A 26,738-nucleotide genomic window follows, 5' to 3' on the forward strand; every position below is an offset into this window, starting at 1 on the left:
AGGAGCAGCAGCAGCAGCACAAACAGAAGACAGATGCAAGAAGGAGGTTGATGGCTGCTGCTACAAACAGCTGCTAACATGTCACAGAGGTCAGAGTGTGGATTTGGGTTACGCTGTGGATTTGTTTCTAAGTACAATAGACATGAGGATGTGTGTTAATATGATATGGGTTAAAAGTGCGAGTCTTTACAAGAGAGAGGGATTTTTGTGTTGAGTGTGTGTGCAAGTTAAATGTATCTAGTTTAATGTAAAGGATTAGTGCTTCTGTTGTAAAAGGATGGTTTAAACCATTATGCTGCTGGGGTTGGTGTGATGTGTGTGTGTGTGTGTGTGTGTGTGCGCTGCTTTTTTCTACTATGTTCTACTTTGCACTGAGTATAATGCTCAGACCTCAGGGGTAGAGAGGCTTTAAAAACAAACAGAGCGCAGAAATCAGCTGTCAAGCCAGCCAGCGCCTGGACTGTGTGTGTGTGTGTGTGTGTGTGTCTGTGTGTGTCTGTGCATGTGTGTGTTTTGTCATGCTGTGTTCATAATATTTTAACATTACGGGCATTAATGTATAGCCTGCCTCTCTGCAGCTATCCATTTATTCACTCATTTGGACTTGTTGGTATGCTAGTGCCACTTTGGCTGCTCATACGTTCACTCTCTCTCAGGGACTTGCAGTCATTACTTTTAGGTGACTGTGCATGAGACGGTCCTTTGTGTGCTCCGTTAACAACTTCAAACGGTTTCTGTGTGTTTAAAAAGGGCAGCGTTTACTCAGCGGCTTCTGTGCCGATTTATTTTCCTGACCTGCGGGTAACTTGCGCAGCTGAAAACATAAAACTGCTCACACTTTTTGTTCCGCAGCGTTTTGAGAATTCAACCTGCTCATGTATTTTATTGGGGACTTTTCGAGGACGGTGAACAGGCCAAACAAAGGGATGTGACAACACAGTGTGAAATGGGATTTAAACCCATGTGATTGTGGGTACACGGGCAGTGAGCTAATGGGCTGAAGGCACCATGACAGAGTTTAGTGTGTTTCAGGGCAGCAGCATATGGCTTTTGTTCAGTCCAAATCCAATTTTACTGTTTTTGGTTTTTGCATGCTGCTTGTAATATATCTCCCCTTTTGGGCTTTTTTTTTTTTCCATTTTAATCCCAGCTCCTTATAACACCGAGCAGTCTGTTTGAGTCCAACTCAGTGCCATGTGTGAATAACTATGAACAATGTAAGGATTTCAACCTTTAACCCTGGCTGTGTTAGCCTTTTCAGACTCAGCCACTATGAATTGCCCCATGATCCCTGCTCAAAACAAATTTGAAATTGACATGAATGCCTGTTGATAAGATATGCACTTTGATTAATTAATGTAAAACTTACTTAATGGTTATTCAAGGTTTTCCTCCCACAGTAACAGTGGGAGGAATTTGAATACAGGAAATGCTGTAACTGAATACTGATAAGAACAGCTTGCTTTTACTTACTAACTGCGAGCTGCGCCTTCTCCGAGGCCTCAAGTTTGATGACTTTAGTCTGCATAAATGAAGCCTCAGTGACTTTCTCCACTATGTTCCATATTCCATATATGTATACTACCAGATAATCATACAGTACCAATAGACATCAATGAACCTGCAGTTATAGAAGGCCACTGCCATTCAAATCTTCTAATAAGACAGCTAAATGCTTTTCAAAGATTTAGTGCTTTTTTATCTTCATTAGTCTACCTCACTGACAATGTCTTCCACCCGGTGCAGCTCCTTTGTTTCACTCTCTATGTGGGACAATAGGTTACATCTACTGCACATCAAAAGCTGAGCCTTCAGTAGTCATTTGTGAGGCTGATGTGTCCCCAGACAGGACAACAAGCACCTTCCTAGACATTTATTATCTTAAACACTGTGTCTGTTTTTTTTTCCTTTGAATTACTCTGAGTTTTGTGAGGTATTTAGACACAATAAGCATTTTCATTTTGAAATTTCAGACCTTTCCTTCACAAACCACCTGAGCAGTATCTCCAAACCTTTAGCTGCTTGACTTTCTTGCCTCCTCCTCAAATGGAAATGCCAGGGCTCTGCCTTGTGACCCATCCTCCTGCCCCGTATGGCAGCTTTTAAAAATGTTTCTGGGGCTGTTTTCAGCTTTGGGCTTCTATTGTACGCTACTTTGCCGACTATTTCCGTCTGGATTTCCAGGAAGCGAGCTCGGGATGCTCTGACATTCAAGAAGCTATGAGCGTGCTATTAGTCAGGCTACCTGGCGCAGAGAGATAGCGCTGAACTCCCTCAACCCTTTGAAACTCCGGGGACCGTATACCCACAAAGCATTTTAGAGCCGGAGCACTGATCGGAGGCCAGCCTCCCTCTCACACGCATTGATGTTCACGCATCTGTGGGACCCACTGATGATTCCAGATCAGTGTGTTTATTCTTAGAAGCTTTATGCACGCCAGCCCAAAGCTCCACTCCCTCTTTGAAGAGCGGACACAGGGAGGGGAGGATGTTGGTACGAAGCCCACAAGAGCTGTGAAAGCTCGCAGGAGCGTCTCAGAGTTGTTATTTACGAAAGGCTTTGTTTTCCTGCGGTGGCAAAGATGCTAAAATAACCTTCCATTTATGGGGTTTTGAGTTTGGACGTTATTAATGTTTTATTGTTTCCATGCACACTAAAGCAGAGTGGCAAGCAGAAAGGGTGATGCATTAGTTATGACTTCCCGGCTTATTGGGACGTTACGGACAAGATCGCTCTTACTCACCTCTCGCCAGGATTCAAAAGTAGTTCCTCAATTCCTCCATGTCTTTATATTCCTCTGAGACAGACCTCTTGCCACTGGATTGAGTGCTGGATATGAAGGGTTTCCATCCAAAATGACACATCAGCCGTCTTACAGATGAGACAAACTATTTTCTGACAAAATGACTGACACCTCAGAGTCCCATAAGCTATGATGGGGATTAAAAGGATAGTAGGTGACTTCTGTCCTTGTACACACTGGATTCTCTCTATTTATTCAGTGTCAGTGGTATGTATCGGCCCTTAAATACATAAACTGCATTTGTAAATATTTTGCATTTTGTTGCTAATATGCTCAAAATTAGAGTTTAAATACATTTGACTTGGTTTTGAAGTGAACAGTTCATCATTAGCTATGTAATAATTCCTTCCTTTAATAAATCATTTGATTTGCCTTCTATAAGATACAGGGGTACATGAAGGTGTCAGACCATTATTGACATCACTGCTATTTATTTGCCCTTTTAAGTTGCACTCTCAAGTCAAACTTGTTGGTGAAGGAATCCTGCAAATAGATCCGAACACTCTTTTACTCCTTACTGAGCTTTTGGTAAGACATGTCCTTTCAAACACAACAGGAAATAATACAATGAGGTTTCGTGTTAGTCCAGTGACGTTTGTTTATACAGCATGTTCCATACACTCAACGTGCTTCAGAATAAAAGGCAAAACAAACAGCTCTTTAAAAACAGAAAGAAGAATGTGGTACCCATTTTTTCCTGATATTTGCACACTGTAACAAAAGTTGGCTAGCTGAGAAAAATGTAGACATCATCTTGTGATAGGATCACACCAGCTGTTAGAAATCCCAAGTCTCACTCAGCTGCTCAGCCTGCCACTCAAGCACTAACCACTCCCTCCAAGGTTATAAAATCCCACCCTGTAGGCCTGTCTTGCCCTTTTTCCCTCCAAACCACTGAGACAGAACAAAGGAGCACCTGAATACCTGCCAGATTGGTGATGCATTACTGATGTAAGTCACTGAACCTAAGCTGACCTAAGTTATTTGACATTATTTGTGTTCTTGTTATTGTTTGTATCACTGGTGATAGTTTTCCTTTAATCCTTTAGCCTAAATCATCCACCAATCATCTGATGGCAAATAAATAAGTGAAATGGCTTTCTGGATCCTGTGTTTGAATGTGCACACCACATCTGATGTTCAATGAACCACTGAGAACACAAACAAGACACTTTTACACCAGCCGTGATGCCAACCAGTGTTGAGTACTCTGCAGTCATTACTACATTATTACATGAGAATGTTGAACTCATGGGTCGGACCACACCTTCATCTTTGTACGGTTTTGATGCTATTGCATTTAAAAAAAACTGTCCGCAGTAATAAAAAGACCTGGAAAAATTCTCAGAAGCACTTCTGCTACAATATGTGTCTGCAGGACAACATTTTGCCATGATGACACACACACACTCATACAAACACACACACAAAAGAAGCACAAAGTGAAAAAATAGGAGCCATGCTGTTGCAGCTGGTAATAACGACCTGACAGACATTTTGTAAAATGGCCTGTAACGTTCTGCAGATGTACTGGTTCTGGCTTTTGTGTTTTCAGCAAAACTGTAATTACCACGTCAGGGCATGAACCTGTGTAAAATGTGTAGATGACCTCCTCCTCCTCCAAGGTGGATTAGTCATTGACCCGGGCTGACAGGAAGCAGACAGAGTTTGGTGGCTGTAATTGCTTAAAGGGCCATTTAGTTAGAATTGTTGTTTTTCTTTTCTATTTCAAGCCTCCAAATGGCTTCGTATGAGTGAAGAGCCATGTGCTAATGCAGGCTGGTCAAATTAGCTGGAGTGTAGCCGCGAGGCCAAGCCAAATGAAGATGCTGTATTTTACTGTGCATGTTTATGTGTGCGCCAGGTTTACTGTCAGAATTTAATGGCTGCCTGGGGCAAAATTCCTCCGAAGGCTGATAAAAATCACAATGAAGTTACAAACTGTCGGGGCAAACAGGCACTGGTATTTAGAAGTGGCATATTTCATCTTTCTCTGTTACGTGTTTTGTTGAGTTGTCAAATATTCCTGTTTGAATGTCACTGTTGTCCCCCGTGGGCCACTGAAGGGGATTTTCTGGGAGTCTGTAACTCAGGGAACACTTTCTGTGTCTGGCAGAAGAAATTGTAGTTTTTTTCTCCTACCAGAAAACAGTCAGGCACACAGTCTGCAGGAGGATAACATGGCAACAAAAACAGTGTGTCGACAAAAAAGTAAACAACCTTGGTGCAGATGGATTGTGTGTGTATGTGTGTGTGTGTGTGTGTGTGCTTTTATGCCTCTATGTTTTTGAGAGCTTGTGCTTTTTTGAGAAGGACATTTCGTCTGGTCCTGACTTCTTCAAAGGACTTTTAAGACTTGGATGTAGATTCATCATATTTTGATATTTTAGGTTAGGTTAGGCATGTAGATGAGATGGTTGATGCATATAATTAGAGTGAAGATGTGGATTTGTGATGGGTGTGTGTGTGTGTGTGTGTGTAGGAGACTGGGTTCTACTTCAGCAGATTATCCTGGGTCTTTTCATAGATCCCTGTCTCATTTCAATGACAATGGGAGATCAACATCAGTTACTGCTGAGTCTTTGCATCGTGATCAGAGGGCTGATAATAAAGCTGGCTTTTAGCCCCAGAAGACGAGGTGACATTTAATAACTTCACCTAATACTGTCTGTTATATTAAAGTCAAACATACTACACCATGTTTACTTTTTAGTCTATCTATCTATCTATCTATCTATCTATCTATTTTTGCATCCATCCATTTTTTCGTATGATTTCTTTGTGATATTTCCTGATGATTTTCTCCTCTGGCCCTTCATAATGCCACTCCTTCCTCTGGCTGTTCATTTGTTGCAAGGAGCTCTGGATTTTAGTGTGTGTGTGTGTGCGTGCGTGTGTGTGCCTGTGTGTTAGAGGTCAGTGGGGAGTAAGGTTCCTCATAATCCGGTAATCAAACCAGCTGCCACCCGACCCAACCCCCATCCCTCCACCCCTCTCTCTTTTTCTTTTCTCTCCATCTCCATCTCCATGTATTCAGTTTTGCTCTCTCTCTTTTTTTGTTTTTATATTTTTCTCTACGTGCTTACTGTTTTTTAGAGTCATTTTCTTATTTCCTTCCTTCTCTAACAATCGATGATAATTACAAATGACTTATTTTGTCTCTCTTTCCTTTCCTTTTCTTCATTCCCTCCTTCTTTTCAGTGTTTTTTTTTTTATCTAGAAACACTTAACATCAACAGTAAATCAGTTACACATTGTAAACAAGGGAATTCAATTGATTAATTTACTTTGATCAAACCACTTAACCAATTCCATAGCCTCTCAAATGATATTTTACGACACATGCTACTGTATTAGCAAAGGAAAACAAGTAAACATCAATAAGCAATCAATTATTTACAGTAATGGTTAAGTAGCAAATAATTATGAAATCCCTATTTGTGAGTTACCATAATTAGAGTCCTCTTTTTATTTTTTATTAATCCCTGGTTAGAGGCCCTCAGTCCCTTTCTCCTTCTCCTCTTGTGTCCTCCTCCATCAGATTTTTCCAGTTTTTAATAAACCTCCTTCGCTCTCCTTCACCCTCTGTCGCCTCTGTTCTTCCCTGTGTCAACATCCTCCCTCTGTCTCTCTTTCACCCCTCGCCCTCCATCCATCGCTCCCATGCTCCTTTCTTTCTTCCTCTCCTTCATTCTCTCTTTTCACCACTTGCCTTGCTCTTCTTGCATCGGCGCCCCTCATGCATTGTATTCTTACTCTTTCACTCTCTCTGCCTTATCGTTAACCCTGCTTCACCCTCACAACGCCTCGGTGCCGCTGCGTGAAAATTGCCTCCTCATGCCGACGTGGTCATGCGCATTTGTATTCTTTTATAGCTTATTAGCCAGCTTGTCACACCAAATTGCTTTACGATGTACAATGCAGGCCACAAATGCGTCTTGTGTCTGTTGCTGAAGCAGATATTGTTCAGTTTGTGAGGGCTATGACCTGCTGCGATTCATACGACGTCATTTTGAGAGAAGGAGCGCTGTGTTGAATTTGGAACCAAAGGTGAATGTGAGGAGACGGGGGAGATGAGAATGTTTTCTCCATGAGGGTGTGCAGCGATACCTTTCCATCTCCATCTCTCTCTGTGGCTTGTTCAATCACAGGCACAAGAGTTCACAAGCAAACGTAGATCAATTTTCTCTTTCTCACTGGAACATGTAATTAAAGAATTACATCATCTGTGAGAAAATTACCATGTCTTTTTACATCATATCTCCTATCAACCACATCTGATGCCTGCCATGAAGGTCACTGGAGAATTGGCTGTGTGCAGATGATGACTGAATATACAGACAGAAAAACAAAGTACTGCTCCCTGTGTGACAGATAGTGTTATGGCCTGGGCATGGCTATATTACATCACATTTTACAGGAAGTGGAAGTGAACGGAAAACTCGTGGTTGTTTCCAGATTTAGATCACAGCTGTTACAAATGAAAGAATCCAGGTCTGCCAGAGCAAACTTACTTTATTTACATTATTTAAACAGAGGAGAGTAACAGAGAAGTGGAAATTTCAGCCACGTAGGAGCTTGTCTCTCTTATTCACTCAAGTTAAATAACATTGAATTATTGCTGTTATTGTTGTGTGTGAGAGTGTGTGTGTGCGTGCATGCGTGTAGGTTTGCTGCTGACTTTTAATAGCCTCCAGTATGGGTTTGTTCAATTCAATTCATTTCAATTTTCTTTATACAGCGCCAAATCACAACCGAAGTTGTCTCAGGACACTTTACATTTAGAGCTTCAGTACTGTTCACTTCAGTAGCAACACAATTCCCTTTAGACTTAAAGGCAGCATTTACTGTGAAATCTCGTGTTCTTTGTTAGACACAAAGCAGTTTTAATAATGATTCTGGGTTTTTATTCAGTGTATGATTCTTCTCTTATATTTGTATGTATATGCACTATAGATGTGAATGTACGTGCATAATGTATGTAGCGAGACAGAGTCCTGCATGCAGGCGTGCACATCTAAGCAGCATATCTCACAATATTGTTGTGACCTCCTCACCTTCTCTCTTCCTCTTTGCAATCCTTGCGGCTCCCATTCATTTATCACTCTGACTTTACCTCCTTCTCTCTACTCTTGCCTCCCCCTTCACCTTTCTCTCTCCTTACTCCTTCACCTGTTCACACCTTTGGATCACTCTATTTCCTCTCTCTATCTCCCTTTGTCCATCTTCTATAGACCTCATGAATGGGCACTGCAATTCATTCACCTAACCTTTTTTTTTTTCCTCTGCTCTCCTCTTTAACTCTGCAGATGGCGTCCACAGCATTTCAGCCCAGTGCGTTCTCCGCGTCCTCATCATCACAGAGGACATGCTGGGCAGCAGCGTCACCGTCCGCCTCCAGAACATGTCCCAGGAGCACTTCCTGTCACCGCTGCTGGGCAGTTTCCTGGAGGGCGTTTCGGCGGTGCTCTCTGTGCCTGTTGAGGATGTTTTTATCTTCAACATCCAGCCGGACCTGGATGCGGCGCCGGGAGGGATCCTGAATGTCAGCTTCTCTGCCGCGTTGCCGGGCGGACTCTTCTTCCCCTCAGAGGCCCTGGAGGAACAGCTTTATCTGAACAGGCCGAGGCTGACATCACTGACGCAGATGGAAGTAAGTTCACATTTACAAATACAAATACACACATGAGAATCACAAATTTTAAGTACTGTTAATCTATTCTGAGAAGGCAACTCATGTACAGCACAAAGTCCAAAAAGTTAAGGCACATTATTAAGGCACACGAATAATATTTAAAGGCCCAATCCGAATTTATATCACATAACATATAAATCAAGAGCAATGTTGTGATTTTAAAATGTGGGCCTGCTACATGGTTTATAAACAGTACTGATTCAAACTAATTTTTGGTGCATCACAAAGCATCTTATCAAGCGTTAGTAGGAAAGGACCTGTCAGTCATTGTAGGAGAGACAGACAGTTCAATCTTGTGCTTTCATATTTGGTTTTGGGGCTCTCCTACCCTTTAAATTTTGGATTATGGATTATGAATATTGATGGTGACAAACATGTTTGAAATCCTTATTTTCTATTTCAGAATGTATTCCATTCATATACACTGACACATGACCAAAGATATTATCAAATGGTCATATCAAATGAACATTCTATGACAAAAGTCAGTCACATGCAGCATAGTCATGCACATGTACGCAGCAGCTGGAAATCAGGGGCCCGTGTGATAATATATGTGAAATAAAAGTAGTAAGACACATTGTGCAAACATCCGTGCATCTCAAGACAGTCACCACAGCAAATTGCATGTGAACTGATAATAATACAATACAGATGCCATGCCAGTGCAGCCATATGGCTTTATGCAGCAACACACTGATATGACCACTACATGTTCTCATGCATGAAATCATACACACCTGGACACAGCATGCACATCAGTTACATACATGATTACACACCTTCAGAGCATCTCTGCACATACATGAGAGAAAGAGATATTTCGATAAAAGAGAAACTCTGCAAGAAAGAGAAAAGATTTATGAAGGGCGGAGAGAGAGAGCACAGCGGTGTCAAGAGATACATAGTTTAATGCTAAATGTATATGCCCTTCTCTCAACAGGCACTGTAACACAAACCCATATAAACACATCCAAACCGGATCTGTGTTCTTTTACTGTCCATAATGACACAATCCTGTGAATACATCTGATCCCGTGACCTTAATAGCAAAATCCCTCCTCTGGAAATTTGATGGTTATCCAAAGCAAACAAACAAAAATAAATAAATAAAATACACATAAAAAACAGGAGGACAAATATCACCAAGTCTCAATGTGATAGAGCTGTAACTGTAGTTTATCAAGAGTGGTACTGCAAACAAACACTGATTTCCATCAAAATTACATTTTTTAATGTGGGATCAAGATGGTATAGACACTCTTGGCAGTCTTTTATTGTTATTATTGCTAACTTATATCTTATATCATTAAATATCTCACCATCCATATTGGCTATGAATCTAATCTGGAATGTGTTTGCTAAAAGCTAATTTACACGCCCACACTGATCAGGGTGAGCAGAGCAGCCTGAGAAGCTTGACCCAGGGCTAAAACACCAATAATCTCTCTCTGGAGCCGCAGTAATATCTGAAGGCGACTAATAATGAGATGAGCGTAGCAGTGTGTTTACCAACCGGTAAAAGTCTTTCATTTGATTCATCGGGTTTTCAGGGTAACGTGTCCACCGCATCCGCAGCAGAAACCATCGGCCGTTTGTCAGCAAGGTTAGCTACGGTGACGTTAATGTGTTAGCGTGAGCACATTAACACTTAACTAAGGTGATAAGTGATAACGCTAGCATGCTAAAATGCTAGACATTAGCGTGTTGGCACCCTAGCAGTTGGGTTAATAACAGCCACGTTAAAGTTGTCCACTTTAGTTAAAAGTTATTAAGAACTGAAATTCCATCTTTTTTCTGCGCCACTTGTTCTTGGTCACCATGTAGTTTGTTTCTAAAAAGTTTAAACATGATTTTGGGGGTTCCAATCAAGATGCTTAGCTAAAGTTACTGTGTTGGCTAGCAAAACTGTGGCATGGCTAGGGAGCAGGGCCCAAAATGCAAACAAACAGACGTAGGAAAGTTGGCTGGGGGGGGCAGGTTGAGGTGGTGTCTCCAGACACAGGGAAGGCAAGCAGGCCGGCGGCGAGGAAGGTAGGCCGTGTGGCACAGCGGTGGCTCGAGCTGACTGGTACATGTGCTGTGTGGCTTGAGGGTAACGAGCTGGATCCTGAACATAGAAAACACAGGTAAGTATAAGAAATCACAAGCGAAAATTCTCTGAGGCACTAGCATACGATCTACCACAAAGCAGTGACAATCTGGCAGCGAGAACACAGGCAGGCCCGCCTTATGTAAGCTCCTGATGAAGATCAGGCACAGGTGTGTGCTGCCAGCTCCTCCTCCAACCCGCAAGCCACACCGATACTGTCAGAGAGAGCAAACACAAAACCCAACCCCCAGCCTCACATACACACACACCACAAAAACATGAACAACTCAATACAATAAATAAATAAAATAAAAAAACAATTGTTAGCATTTTCCCGTTAGTGCTTCTGTGGATAAATACCCTCATGGGATGTGTTGCTGTTGTTGGATATTAGCACAATTATCAATTTCATTTAATCTTCTTCTCCTGCAAGATGTGTCAAAGTTATTCCTTTTTCATATCTATGAGCTCAGGTCTTCTACAGAGCCATACCTGTGGCACACAATGGACTAGTTTCAATGGAAGACATTTTGACTTGTCATAGCAGGGAAAGCACAGGTGTAATCAATAACATTGATCAAGGCTGCAATCAAGTTAAGCTTACTCAAATATTGCAATTATGCAGAATTTCAACTTTCTTAAAATTAGCTCCACCACAGCAGAATGACAATTGATGTCTTTCCCCTCTCCCATCACACCAGGTTCTCCCGTTCGACGACAATGTGTGTCTGCGTGAGCCGTGCCAGAACTACATGAAGTGCATCTCAGTGCTGCGCTTCAACAGCTCCGCCCCCTTCATCTCCTCGCCCTCCATCTTGTTCCGGCCCATCCACCCCATCGCAGGCCTACGCTGCCGTTGCCCGGTTGGCTTCACGGGTGATTACTGCGAGACGGAGATCAACCTGTGTTACTCCAACCCCTGCCTGAATGGAGGGGTGTGCGCCCGCAGAGAGGGAGGGTACACCTGTATCTGCCGTGAGGATTACACTGGTAAGCAGGGAGTGTGTGTTGTAGTGAGGGAGTGCATGTGTTTGTGAAGGTGAGGTGATGCAAAATCTCACCAATTTGGCTGATCTGGTTGGTTCTTTATGGGTGGTTAAAGGGGCTTGAATTAGGTGTGTGTGTTTTTGGGCTTATATGATATGAGTATGATAAACACACGTTGATTAGAAAGTGTAGTGTATGTACACCTTTGTTTTAAAGAAATAGAGAATAAAGTAAGGTTGAATTGTCAGATACCCCAAAATGAACAGAAATCACTCACCTCTAACTGGAAGTGTCCTTTTCTTGATCACTCGAATTAGGATGTGAGAACTTGCCAATTTGCCCTTTATTTAGCTTTGTCAAACTGTAAGTTACGTGAAAATAGAAGCTTCAATTCTTACCTTCCTTTTAACGTAACCCAGTCATCTAGTCATGATAACATGGCTTCTTTAACCATTTTTTGAATGACTTTATTACTTTCTCTTAGAGCAGCCTCAAAGACACGAAAAACACCCCTTTCACACATGTCAGTCTCACATACACTCAAGTGCCAACACTTAATTACTGTCTCACTCTTACACTAAGTGAAATAAGCAGCTCCAGGATGCCATCCTGAAAGGCTGCCCTGTCACAATTTAAAGGCAAACGTATCATTTTGCACAACGCTGTGCTAAAATGCAAACATGTTTATTGTGTTTGGAAACTTTGAAAACCTTTAAATGAAGTCTCGAAGGATAAAAATGTGTTTGTAATTAACACCCACTGATAAGGATTTTGACAATTTGTCTGTATAACAATGATTATTGTATGTCACTGGTTTGATTTGAGTGGCCACAGATATAAGGAGATGGGTGGCATTTGAAAGAAAAAGGATGGGGCGCAGTGTGTTTGTTTGTGCTTTAACTCTACCCTGGTAAACTAAAACTGACTGTCTGTGCTTCTTTGTTCATGTCCCACACCGACTTCCTTTTTGATCCGTTCTGTTTTCGCTCTTTTGTCATGTTGAGCTGAACAACATGAAAACACACACTCTGCCTCCTGGGAGAGCTTCCTCCTCCTCAGCTCTCTATCTGTTATTTAGTCCTTTAAACACCCCCACCACCACCATAAAGCCCTCACTCCTTTTTGATATCACCAAGCTAATTTGTTCCCTCACTTCACACACATTTCATTCTTTCTTACCTTTCCCAATACTCTAGACTAATTTGTTCTCTTTCAGTCTCCCTCTCTGTCTCTCCCTGTTTTTTCTGCCCCTTCATACTGCTGCATTGCTTCAATCTTCAAACCATTGAGTGGATGTAGGAGAGGATAGATGCTATGAATGTCAGTGTGTGTGTCTGGGGGATATTTCACATTGCCTTTTATTTTGTATGAAAAGAGAACTGGGGGAGTGAAGCAACACTTTTTTTCATGAGGGAGACAGAGTGTTTTCCAAAGTCCCACAGAGACAGACAGAAAGAGAGATAAAGAGAGCGAAAGGAAATGAGCAAAGGAGAAATGGAGGTAGAAGTAGACAGAGAGCGAGTGGGAGGGAGAGAGAAAGACAGAGAACAGAGCAAAATAGAGAGAAAGTGAAAGAGATGGAGGGAGACAGGAAAGTTTAAGACATGGAGAGAAAGATGAAAAGTGGGGAGAGAGGGAACATAATAGAGAATTCCCTGTATACTGTTGGATTTTGGTTGATACCAGTGAAAAGTTGATAAGCAGGAGAGAAACGTGGTGAAATCTTCAGGTCATCATTCCAAAACTGGTCACAAATCACACTACCTGAATTTTGGGAAAAGCTGTAAAGGAAAATGCAAACGAATGCTTATTTCCATCCACTACAGTTACGTGATTATGACGTTTTAATCTGTGGAAACAGCTGATCAGTCATGTGAGTTATCGTTTTCAAAAAAGGCTAAAACTACCACAATGGAGCAAAATTCTGCTGTTCCATCAACCTTGTCAAAGCGATATTTAAAATGCACAGTGAAATATGTTGATGGAAACATGGCTGCTGTGAGACACATCCACCAATGGCTGATTTGGAGTTTTGGTAAACAAAGGTACGTCCCATCAAATTTCTGAAATTTAGAACCAATTTCTTACAACGTGTGTGAGGATACGACCCACATCTACAAACCAGCCAATCAGAGTATGACCTGAAATGAGTCAGAATTGCTGTTCAAACATTGCAAGCTTCACTTTTTAAGTAAAAACAAACAAACAAAAAGACTGTGCTCAGGCTATGGCTAAAGCTTGGATGGCAGGTGATGTGTCTCTGCTTGCAGTTATTTTATGTCTGATTGACCAGACGTACAGATCGTACATTTGGACTTGGCTCAAAAACAGATAACCTGCAGTCTGACAAAGATTTTATTGGGCCCATTTCGCACAGTGTCACATGCAATGAAGCTGCAAGATTGCTGGGTGCGTAGGGGCCTAAGGACGGAGACAGTGGAAAGGATAAAAGATAGGGAAAGTAGATAATTGATAACGGGAGACAAAAAGGAGGAGAGAATAACTGAGTGTGGAGGTAGAGGGGATGGAGACCAAATTAGAAAGACAGAATGGATGATGGGACAGGAGGGGGAGACAGTGCAAACAGCAGAGTATTAGAGATGAAGGAAAGGATTTAGAAGAGATGACAGCAATATGAGAGATGAGCGAGACGGATGAATTCAGGGAGAATAACATGGACGGAGGGCTGCTGAGGGAAAATGGGATGAGAGAGATCTAAGAGGAATAAGGGAGAGAGGGGGGGTGGAGGATAAGAGGTGAGGGGTAGAGTGAGGGAAATCAGATGGGTTCTGGGTAGTCGGTGTTGTGCTTTTCCTGCGTAGGCGTCGGGTGTTGCGGTGTCTTGTCAATGCCCGGGGCTAGTGGGAGGAAGAGGAGGAGGAGAACAGGGGATGAATTGATTCTGCAACACACAGAAATCTCCAGACATCTCCCAACCAAGTTTGCTCTCTCCCTCCTTCATTTTTCTTTTCATTTTTCCATCCAACCTTCCTTCATCCATCCCCTCATACGCTCTTTGTGGCTTCGAATTGCTTTTCCCTGAAACTCTATGGATTGCTCTCACAGGCAGGAGCTAAGCCCGGGGTTTAGACCGAGACGGGAAACTTTCTTTTTCCACTGACTGAGGAATATTTTTCAGTCTAGAACAGACACTTTCAACAGACCTGAGTCAGATGTGATTTGTGAACAGCTGTTTTGATGTTTCTTTGAGCCACACAAGCCAGATTTCACTTTATGTAAAAATAGTTTAATCACATCATAAAAAGTGAATGCGAAGACAATGTAGTCCGCTGATGAAGGGTGTAGATCAGTTGACTCAGATTTGTATTTGTTTGGTAGCTGGTGTACCTCATCAGAACAAGAAAATACTAGAAACCTTAACAGTAATCATGTAATATAATAATGTTAATAGTCTTGTCGACCTCTTTTCAATAACAATCCAAGCAAATGAAAACTGTATAGATTAGACGTACAATAAGGATTAAAAAAAATCAGGGTAATCCCTCCAATGAACGTACACAGCAGCAGCAGCAGGTTCATCCCAGTAAAACTGGACCCTTTAAGGACGACTGAGCCTCTTCACCTGCTCCACCACTAAGACAAAGACACGCTGAGGATCCCACAGCACACATAACCTCAGGCTAACCCCTCTCTAAACCACACGTTTAACCCTGGGATAAGTAAGGTTTCACCCTTTAACAAGGGTTAGAACAGTTTTTTACACATGATACAGTGAACCCTGCTGTGTAGAAAGATTAGCACTACCTTTGTGGTACCAATCCAAGAGATGTCCTGACATAGTAGTGCGAAACACCGCATCAGCTGGGTTCAAATACTGTTCAGATGAGTACTACCTTGCATTAGCCCAGGGTTGACATGAAACTATGATGTACCATACATTAACCCTGGTGTGTTACAATCCACATTAAAGTAGAAGTGTTGTGTGAATCAAGAGAAAAGCTTTTAGTTTAATGATGTGTGACAGGATTTTTGAAATCCTCAAATGAATAAATTGAATTTGAGGTAGACTATTGACCAGTGCTGCTTTAATCTGCTCACTCGCCTTTTTCACATCAGACATTTTGACCTGTCAAATTTGGAAAAGCGCTGGTGTTGCTAATAACAAGGCTCCACTCTATTCAAATGTGTTTTATACCAGGAACCTGGAACTGAGGCAGCAAAATGTAAGTCAGCCATCAGTCATCTCGTCTTTTCGACCTGTGCTTTTCCTGCCGTGTCGTGTCACATGTTTTCTCTTTCAAAAAGGGCTGCAGAAGCCTTTGCCACGTGAACACAGCTTCAGATCGTTCCATGTACTGCAAGTAGTCAGTCGTCTAAGAAATCGACTGGTTAGTGTAAGTTCCCTCAGGAGTATTTAGTGTTCCATATTTTGAAACCTTGGTATGAGCCCATCTTAGAAAATGTAATCTCTATTTTACACCGTATGTTGTTAGGCTTTGGTTTCTTAAAATTATGAACATATCCACCATAAACCCTGTCACGTCTCGGAGCATGAATTATGTGGTAATGTTCTTTGCCACTCATATCAAGGGTTTGCACATTTGAACTTTTGCTAATTTGTCATGAGCAGATATCTGCCTCCACACGTAAATTAGTTTAGAAGGCTAAGACAGCAGTCATGGTATGTCAACCAGACAGGGGAAAAAACAGATATCAGACAGTTTTCAACCCCAAGCCAATGGAATGACTGTTAAATATGTTTCCTGTGAAATCCAACTGCATGCCACTCAAAGTAAAATGTAGTGTAAAGGCTTGTTAAGGCTGCTGTTCTTGTTAGTTATGGACTTTTGTTTGTTTGGCTCAGATTATACCTTTGAGACCAATTATTCGCCAATGCTCTTGAACTAGAATTGAATCTGAGTCTGTGAATCGAGTAGATATAGTTTTAGAACAAGGTATGAAATTAAAAATGTATATTAAGTATTGAATAACTAGCTTCTGCTTCTCTAAGAAATAAGACCATCTATTTCCAGGGTGCATCACTTATGAGTTAATCAAATGTAGGAGGGAAGTTATACTCCCATCTCCCACTGCTACAAGGCTAAACTCATCTGAAGCTCTGTAGTCTGCACTCTTTTACTCATAAGAATTTAAATATTTCTAACCTCTAGCACTCATTTCTCTCAGAAACATGCAGTGCTTGTAAAGCTCACGGGAATGTGCAACAGTTATTAACCCCGAAAAACAAGAAAAAGACTTCAGTGATATAAAGAGAAGTTCCCAGTGGACAGTCAACCTTTACGACAGATAACGGTATACAGAAAGAGAAGATATCTGATCGTTTTCAAATAACAAAGGAACTCAGAAGTGATAAAGAGAAATGCACATTATTCAGATTATAGTAAGATATAATATGAGGGATATGCCTCGAAGAGCTGATAGATGCAAAGAGGAGATGGGAGACACAGAGAGAAAGGCCTGGATGCAGACTAAATTAGTTTGTGAGAAGATAACATGGTGAGTGCTGAGCTGTATTTTACACCAAGGGAAACCGAGAAACAGGAAGAGTGCAAGAGAAAGAGAGTAGGAATGCGGTAGGCAGAGGAGAGATTAGTTTTGGATGTGATAAAGCAGATACGCATGTTAGACTGAGAAGTTTAATCCAGCAGATACGGGGATCACACATACAGAGCAAATTAGCTTGAGGTAGCAAAGACTGTGTGAGTCTTGTGAAGAATAGTGCTAGTTTTAGCCTTTTGAAGAAAGCGTGGATGGTTTGAAAGGTCTAGACAGAAAGAATTGCGAAGAGTAGTGAGAGGGGAGAAATTTAGCAGGTTGAGATGGGATTGAAGTACAGGGTGTGAGACTGAATGAGTTTGGTTTAGGAGCACACAGAGAGAATGAAGAAACAGGGAGACAGAGAGAAGTGAGGAGTAAATTAGTTTGGGGGAGGGGATGAACGAGTGAGGTGGGTCATGAATACAGAGCAAGAGGAGACTAAATTATGTTTGGTAAGATAAGTTGGAAAGTACAGAGGAGGTACGTATAGAGGCTAAAGGAAAGGATATATGGAGTCCCCACATGTGACTTGCAAACTTTAGATTTTCGTACTAAAGTCTACAAAAAAAAAAACAAGAAACCAAACTGCCAGAGTGAGCAGAGGACACTCAGTGAACTGGCCGCTGACATTAGACACCGAACAAACTGAATGACTAGATAATTCTCGAAACGAGGCAGACTGGAACAGAGGGATCTTGGCATACCGAACATTTGGAACAAGATGGTATATACAGTGAGTTTAACAGGTGAAGAAAATTTGATAATCCCCAGAGGCTAGTTTGGCCCCACCATGCACAGTAACATGATAAAAGACACACAAGTCAGACAGGTCACAGCAGGCAACGCATAAAACATAATAATAAATATTCTGAGGGGACAGTATAGCTCAGGAGCCTGCCTAGCTGTTTGTTCAAAACTATGTTGCTAAATAAAAGGCCAACCATGAGTGATGCACCTGAAAACAAGACCAATAAAAACAGTCAGTACAGGTGAAAAGAAGTAGCATTTGCAAAAACAAGACATATGAAACCAAACCTAACAATTTCTGTCAAAATACAACCCATATCTCAGAAAACAAGCAAGTATCACGAAAAGCTTCACAGCTGTGGGCGCTAATGACCTTCTAAGTCATTCATTCCAATTACACGTCAATTAATATACTATTTAGACTGCTCAAAACAGCAGACAGGGGAGCTGAGGGCGCACATGCTGGGGAGTACCCAGGACAGCTTCAGAATCAGCACCATGGACAGCAGTTGTGACGCTCTGCGACAGTACATACCTCTTTCACTGTACCACACTACCCCCCACAGAATGTAGGCTCAACACTCGCTGGTCGTTAGAACAGAAAGGTCCTACTGGGAATGTCAAAGCCACTTTGCCTCAGCAAGGGAGTTGTTCAAAGTTTCAAACTACACATTACAATTTTATGGCACAACTGAAATCTGACCGGACAGTCTGCAGAACTGTTGATTGTTCTCCCAGTGGTTCTGTTACGATGCACTCTGCAGACTGTGATAAAGCAGAAAAATGTTCAGCTTGCTAAACATATGCCCAGTGGCAGAACTGAGCCATGAAATCAGAGCTAATTATTAAGATAATCTGAGCTAATTATGTACTTAGCAATTTACAGCTCCCACATGAAGCCAAGAAAATTCATGTTTTGATTTTTTTGTGCTAACCAAAGGACGACTGTTGAAGTGGATGTATTTAATGCATTTTATTGTGTTTACTTTTTTCAGACAAATGCAATTAACCAAAAGTCTTAACTGTAAAAAGTTAAACACGAGTCATTTAAGAATTAAATACTAAAAAAAGAAATAAATCAACCTCCCATTGATAGCTTGTATCTTACACACAGTGTTTATGAAGAATTGCACAGCTAATTATTGGAGAATTAATCACAACACGGCAGCAAATAATTTGACCTAACAACATACTGTGTAGAGAATGGAGTAATTTCAAGTCAGCACATTTGTAGGGGATCAGGCAAGACAAATGGAAACTCAATTAGTCTGGGAATGATAAGACACAATGTGAGAATTGAAGAGAATGACTGCCAGAGACAAGCTCTAGGGTGATAAGTAGGTGACAGCATTTGAGGAAAATGGACGAGTGGGGTCCTCAAAGGTGAAATAAAGATCACTTTGTAAAAAAAGGCATGGTGTGTTATGTGAAGATATATTATGCAAGACATAACATTAAGAGGAAAAAAGCCTTTTGAAAAAACAGACTGAAAGTGAGGGATGAGAGAGAAACAGTTTGAGGACAGGCTGAAACGGGGAGAGGATGAAAGAGATGAGGCCTGAGTTTTGTGGAGAAGATAAAACCAGCCTGGTTGGGTGAGAGTGGGGGAGTGAAGGAGGGAGAGAGATAATGCTATAGGATGGATTCAGAAGTCGCAGTGACATTAATTTTAAGGGTCATTAATATAAGAGATGAGTGTGTGTGTGTGCGAGTGTTGTGTGTGTGTAAGAATGAGATCAAATTAGTTGAGGGAAAGGTAACAGAATAAGGTGTGTGTGTGTGTTTTTTTTGTGTATGTGTGAAAGTAAAAGAGAGGTAGACTAAATTACTTTAGGGAAATTAAAAAGTAGTGAAGTGTTGGTGACGGTTGTGTGTGTGTGACAGAGAGAGTGAGATACTGTGTGTGTGTGTGTGTGTGTGTGTGTGTGTGTGTGTGTGTGTGTGTGTGTTAGAGAGAGAAAGCACACAAGACACACAAGGAGAATAAATTACTTTGTGGGGGGTGAAAAAAAGAACAGTAAGTGGTGCAAACAGCCAGAGCAATGAGCCCACTTAATTTCTGGGATGAGGCTTCTTGGAAGATAAGACAGAACAAGGGGAAATAGAGACATCTAAAAACCATAACAGACACGATTTGGAAATGTGCATGTTATATGAAAAAATGCACTGCAGGGGACACGATTCGCTGAGTTGAGTGGGATGAACGCAATAAACAGTGTGAGAGGAAGAAGAGAGGAGACTAATTGAGTTTTAGGGAGATAAGTTGGAGAGCACGAGGAAGGAGCGAGACAGAGATGCAGAAACTCGGGATGTCTGTGATCAATAGCCAGGCTGGCAGGAGTCAATAAAGGAGATTCCTGTTGAAAAGGCTACAAACAATTAAGGTAACTTAGATCAGAGAGACTTACCTCGTACACTGAAGTACTGGAACTGCAAACAAAGGTTCACTTTCATTTTCCTTTTTTTCCAATAGTGGCAATTATATGAACACAGTTTAATGGCAATAATGAATAAAACAAAACATTTTTTTGTTATTTGTTATTTCTTGAGTCGTTTCAGATTTTCAGACTTACTTTACATGACTACTAAATGACCTGTGTTCTTGAGAATCTGTAACATAACCCAACCCTACTGTCTTTGACATGAAAGGAAAATGTTTACATTTCTGTTTTCCATTTCATTTGTTGAGATTTATATACAAAGTGAATGTCTGTTTAAAATGAACATTAATCAGGGTGGATTGAACATTCCAAGTTTTGAGAGAAAAGGAAGAAAAAAAAAGTTCTGTTATAGAAAAGTACAAGTAGAAAGTGAGAGGGTGAAAGATTGAGGGCGACCAAACGATTAAAAAGGAAAGGCTGCAGGAAGAAGAGAGAAAGCTAAAGGGAATCAAAAATAAATGTGGGAGGTTATCAATATCTAGGATCCTATCTTTTGAAAAAGGAAAAAAAAACAGGCAAAAGAGGATTGTGAGCAAGGTTGATGCAGATGAAAGTGGAAATGGGGAGAAAGAGCACATCAAGAAGCATGCAGAAGAAGGGAGAAGAGGCAGGAGATTGAAAAAAGGGCAGAGAGGCTTTGAGGCAGATAGAGACTCGTATGGAAGGGAAGTACAGCGAAAACGTGACAGGAAGATAGGGAAGAGGAAGGGAGGTGACGAGAGGAATATGTTAGAGAGACTGAAATAAACGAGAAGCCCAAAACAACAATAACATTAAGATGAGGTGTAAAGAGACCTCTGCAAAGAGAAAATAAGTAAAAGAGGAGCATTATAACATGGAAGCAGTGGGAAAGAGTGTAGAGAGAAGTGAAAAGGTACAGCGTGGCAAAAAATACAGAACAATAAAGCAGGTGCCTGAAGGAAGAAGAGAAGAGATGTGAAGGAAGAGGAGAGAGAGGCTGTGTATGAAGGTGGAAGTTTAACAAGTTCAAATGAAAGTTAAAAAGTAAAGAACTAACAAACCGAAATGCCTTTACTGCATCGTGCTCAAATGTTCCACACAGAGCCTCTTCACTGCAGAATCATTTAATGCTGTAATCTACTGGAGAGTCAAATGTGTCATCTCTGGGATGTTCTGGCACTTCCATTTTCATTTGTGTATTTTCACTAATCTCTATTGTAAGGATGATGTCATCCAGATACAAATGGCAGAGCTGCTCAATGGACAGTGAATAATGGAACAACTAATAAGACTGTATGACAGCAGCCTTGATGATTTTACCAGGACATCGTGCCATCATGTGAATCGCAGCTGGAAACCGTACTTTCAAGTCAAAGTCAATTAAACGACATTTCTCAGAGAACGTGATCGGTGGGGCGCTTTCACCTGATGACATCATCACTATTCATGTGCTGAAGCTGTGATTTTCAGCTTGAAGAGACAGTAGTCGGTGTTTAGAGATAATCACTTCAGGGTAACTGACAGTGAGCTGTGTGGCTATCGAAAAATAATGATAGACAGAGCGTTACTTTTTATCACTATGGTTTGTGTCAGTTATCCTGCTAACTGCTTAAGATGGGGACTTGGCAGCAATCTGATTATATTTTTTTGTTTTTTTGGATATTAATGCAATACAATAGTATTACTATTAAATAGTACTATACTATTTAAATAGCATCATTTTGTTAGCACACTCATTTTCAATGTTATGTTACTTTTAGCCCACTGAAGGTGATGAATCAGAAGCAGGTTCTAGCTTCAAGTAATTTTGAAGTTACCATGTGTGATTATTGAAAATAATGCACACCATCTGGCAGAACTGTGGAGTAGCCTCCTGACTTAGAATGACTTGATATCCTCCCCAAACCACAAATTTTCTTTAACAAAGGTATACAGCACATTCAACTATTCATTTTGCTCTCTAAAAATATACAGTACTTTGAATCCAATCCACTAGCAGCCAATCACAGGCAAGCAGTGAGGAAAGGTCATCTGTCAGACAAACAGACAGACAAATACTGAGTTGTTGAGGACCTGAAACACAAAGTTTAGGACTTGACTGCACTAAATGAGGACATTTCTGACTCATTTTATGTCTACCCAGAGTTCAAAATTTGTATTACCCTTGAAGGCGCAAAAGGCGATAAAGGAGCAACAATGAGGGAGCAGGAGTGAGGCCTACAGAGGCAAGACAACAGGACGGAGAAGAGGGAAGCAACTGGGAGTGTGTTGGCCTCTAGGGAAGTACCATGTGTTGGGGTGGAGGAGGGGGGCGAGGGGGTGGAAGGTAGGGCGGAGCAAACTAAGATGCCGGGGGGTTGGTTGAATAATACTAGCTTTGATGAATAAAACATCCGCGTGAATGAAGGGGTGGTGTGAATGCATTAAGCCAGGCATAGAGGAAGAAGAGAGGAAAAAAGAAAAGAGAAATGCCAAGATGTAGAAAGAGATGAAGGGAGGAAGGAGAAAGGAACAGTGAAGCGGGGAGCATTTTATATATAGAGATGTAAAGTGAAGGGAAGCTAGAAAAGGAAGGAACGAACAAGAAGCTGGAGGAGGAAGATGGAGGGAGGGGAGGAAGAAAAAGGAAGGATGTGAATGGAAATAGTGCCCTGCTCTAAAAGAAAAAAGGCAAGATGCAAGCAGAGAAGACTTGAAGTGTGTTTCCAAGTTTGTGTGGGGTGAATAGCGTGGTGTGTATTTTGTATTGTGTGTATCGAAGTAGATGTGTTAGTTGTGAAAAAGTTAGGTTCTTTACCGAAATACAAGCAGCGAAACCACAGTGTTAAAATTCTGTTCATTCAGAATCATCATAAAATTCTAACATTCAGTGACAGATGAAAGTCCAGCATTTTGAATTTGAATTAAACCAGAAGTATTACCAGCAAGATGTTCTTTAGAATCATGTAAGCAGCATTGTAATGATGCAGCTGTTTGAGGTGGAGTTAATTTTAACATCTCCTGTTGGGTACAGTACTGAAATGATAAGCTGATCAGTTGACAGGAAATTAATCTGTATCCAACACCCAACATAATATGCATCCAACAGAAATCCTAAATATCCACTGGTTTCAGCATCTCCAGTGTGAGGATTTGCAGTTTCTGTCTTGTATCATATTATTGTAAATTCAGTTGTTGTGCTTTAGACTGTTGGTTGGACAAAACAAGCTGTGTGAAGGGCTTGGACTTGAACTATCAGAAGAAATGAGCTATTTTATGTTTACTTGCAGCCCCAGTTGAATAGTTATAGATAAAATAGCATAAAATGGAAATTTTGAAGTACAAGTACTTGCATGCAGCATGTAAGGAAATATACTTGTCACTTTTCCCCAGTGGGATATGTGCATTATAAGATCAACTCATATAACCATACAACCCATTGTGTGTGTGTGTGTGTGTGTGTGTGTGTGTGTGTGTGTGTGTGTGTGTGTTCCTTTGTTTGACTGTGAGGATGCATTAAGCAGTATCTTGTGTGTCTGGGTGTGTGCGTTTCCATTCTGCTCATTAAAAACCATCTCTGTGTGTTTGTCTGTGTGTGCGTGTGTGTAAATGAAGTGTTTGTGTGTGTAATTTTAAAGTGCTATCTTGTTATCGGACACTCACCGTCACTTGACTTTGTGTCCATGTGACTGAACACTGAGCAGTGTGTGTGTGTGTGTGTTTCCTATCACTGATGATTAGTAAGTGCGCTGGAGGCCTTCGCATCGTCTGGAAAAAGATTTTAAAAAATAAAATAAAAATCATTGAGTCTGTTTAAAATCATGTCTGCTCTACTTTACCTCCTCTAATTAGCGTGTGTGTGAGTTTTGTTTTGTCTGCAGGTTTAATTTTTGATGCTGTATGTGCGCATGCATCCGTGTAGGTTTTTTTTTTTTTTTCTGTCTTCAATATTTCCTGCCAGTCTCTCAACCTGTGTGCAACTGGGTGTGCATAATAAACCAGCATTTGTATTTGTAGGTTGGTGTGTGTGTGTGTGTGTTTAAGTCTCACCACACGCATAATTCATGAGTATTAATGTCTGTTTATTTATTTTAATATTAATGACAAGGTCTGTATGGATGAATTGGCACAACAGACAAAGGCAGGGAAATTATGCTGTGTTGGAGTGCATATGTGAATGGGTGAATGTTTGTATGTGTATGTGTGTGTGTGTGTGTGTGTGTGTGTGTGTACATGTTTCCCTGTTTAATTGGTTCCCTGTTGTGTGCACTTACATAGAAGTATATGATAAATGTGAGAGGGCAGGGAGGATGAGAGAAAGCTAAACAAGGACAGACAGATGTGATAATTTGAATGTCCTTGGGCTATTGTCAGCTGAACTGTGTGTGTGTGTGTGTGTGTGTGTGTCCTTAGGGTGATTTGGTGGTGTGACAGAGTGTGTTTGTCAGCCAATAACTGGCAGTTCTCTGACGCCCGGTGGCATGGGCAAATTGAATGACAAAGAGTAGGATGGACAGATGAATAAACTGTGTGATGCCAGCGTGATGGATGAAGAAATGTTTGGATGAAGGGAGACAGAAAATGAGTAGATTACTGTAAGGACACAACGAGATCATTGGATGGAGGTGTTACAATATGGGATGAATCACAGCTACATGAGGTAAGAAGGGGAGTAAAGTTTAGAAAAATATAGATGATTGACAAAAATATTGATCAAATGCGAAGAATGGAAGCACTAAGCAATTAGCAAGTTAAGATTTTGAGCATGCAGGGACACACGTTTGAGTACAGAACATGTTTGAAAGAAAGCAAGGTCAGAATTGTGAGTGTAATAAAAGCTTCCTTTGCTCATTGTCTTCAAAGTTTAGCACTCTGGTTTTTTGCAGCTTGTTTCCCTCTCTTGGAGGAGGGTGGAGGATAGATGGATTATGGAGAGGTGAAGGAGAGGAATGGACGGTTATTCAAGCAGCAAGTTTATACCCTTGATTATTGGTTAAGCTCTAAATGTCTCACAATTTAACACATCACACTACAGGGTTCACTTTGTATTGTGTCAGAGTGTGTATCAAACACGGTGCATGTTTGTACTTTTACTGCTTTTCCCTGGCTTGTGCGTTTGTGTGTGTGGTTGTGACTTGCCCTCGGCGTGCGTGGCGGTGTGTGTCCATGTCTTGTGTATGTCAGATAATATTTGTGTCCAAATGATCATGAGGAAAGGTGAAGGCTTCTATTGACTTACAACCCCAGGACGCCGTGTGTGTGTGTGTGTGTGTGTGTGTGTGTGTGTGTGTGTGTGTGTGTGTGTGTGTGTGTGTGTGTGTGTGTGTGACTGTGACTGGTAAGATGTGAGGACTCTGCTAGTGGTTACTTTGGCATCTAAAAGCAGCACAAACAATGTGCCAACAGAGACAGCTCCATGATAAAACCCGACAGCCTCGAGGGCGGGGACAGTGATCCGTGTGTGTTTGTGTGTGTGTGTGTGTGTGTGTGTGCACAACCGTGTTGCCTTCGTGTGTATATGAGAGAGAGAGAGAGAGGGAGAAGAAGACAATATGAAAGAGAGACTGATTTTTACACACTGAATATGTGTTTATGTCTATGAGAAAGAAAAGAAAATATCTGTATTGCATCTATTATTAATGTTTGTGCGTGTGTGTGTGTGTTTGTGTGTGTGTGTCGATGGAGCCGTCAGCAGGTTCTAAAGTGGGTCCTTAAGGAGCCATGTGTCTTAAGGCTAGTTTCAAACCCCGTCTGCTCTGTTTATATGGAGGGCACTGGGTGTGGGTGTTTTTTGTGTGCAGCTGCTAAATGTCAGACAATGTGTGTGTCCAAATATGCTTAAGGAAAGGTGAAACCCAAAAAGAAAGACTGAGGGTCTACTCCTACACACCTTTTTATGTGGGTGATTGTGTATGTATGTGTATATTTGTGTGTGTGTGTGTGTGTTGCGTGGGTGTTTCTGCCTCCCGAGACACTTCAGACTGGTGCTTGTTTGACTGGCAGCCAAATCTGTGTTTATTCTCGTCTGCAGATTTGTTTGTGTTGTTTTTTTGTTTTCCACACACTTCTAAAGCCACAGAATTGTGGTTGGCAGGAAAATACTTTTTTTTCCCTTTTCCCTTGCATACATACACTTCCAAATACTGTACACTGAGTATCTTGTCACTGTCAACTCTAATTTTGTTGTTTTTCATATACCTTTTATATTTCTATTCATTTGAGGGATGATGAAGGTTGGTCCTTTGTGACAGTTGCACTTACTCCTGCTCCTCAGGAATCAGCACCCTGCTGCTGCCACCATCTAATCAAGTACTAATTTGCATCTAAAGTGGTGAATGCAGTTCACTGCTGATAGGAAGGAAAACCAGCAGCACTCTGTTAAGCTCTTGAGGTGGAAAAAGAGCCGCTGCTTTATAGATTGGGGCAATTTCAAGACCCTCAATGATAAGTATCCTTCTTCAAAACCTGCAGAAAGCTCTAAAGTGACTTAACACAACTTTTGCCAAAAGGCC

The 26,738-nt window shown here is 41.3% G+C and overlaps 1 protein-coding gene across 1 annotated transcript in view; it reads left to right on the forward strand.

Annotated features, from left to right (window-relative positions):
* The window catches only part of celsr3 (cadherin, EGF LAG seven-pass G-type receptor 3), a 102,501-nt gene that overhangs the window by 17,789 nt on the left and 57,974 nt on the right, over nt 1-26,738 (forward strand). Inside the window, exons 2-3 of the mRNA XM_041946775.1 lie at nt 8,114-8,457; nt 11,293-11,581. Of these exons, the coding sequence (XP_041802709.1) occupies nt 8,114-8,457; nt 11,293-11,581 (633 nt within the window). The remainder of the gene's footprint in view (nt 1-8,113; nt 8,458-11,292; nt 11,582-26,738) is intronic.

Source organism: Chelmon rostratus, chromosome 10 (genome assembly GCF_017976325.1).
Source record: "Chelmon rostratus isolate fCheRos1 chromosome 10, fCheRos1.pri, whole genome shotgun sequence".
In the NCBI taxonomy this organism is placed as follows: Eukaryota; Metazoa; Chordata; class Actinopteri; order Chaetodontiformes; family Chaetodontidae; genus Chelmon; species Chelmon rostratus.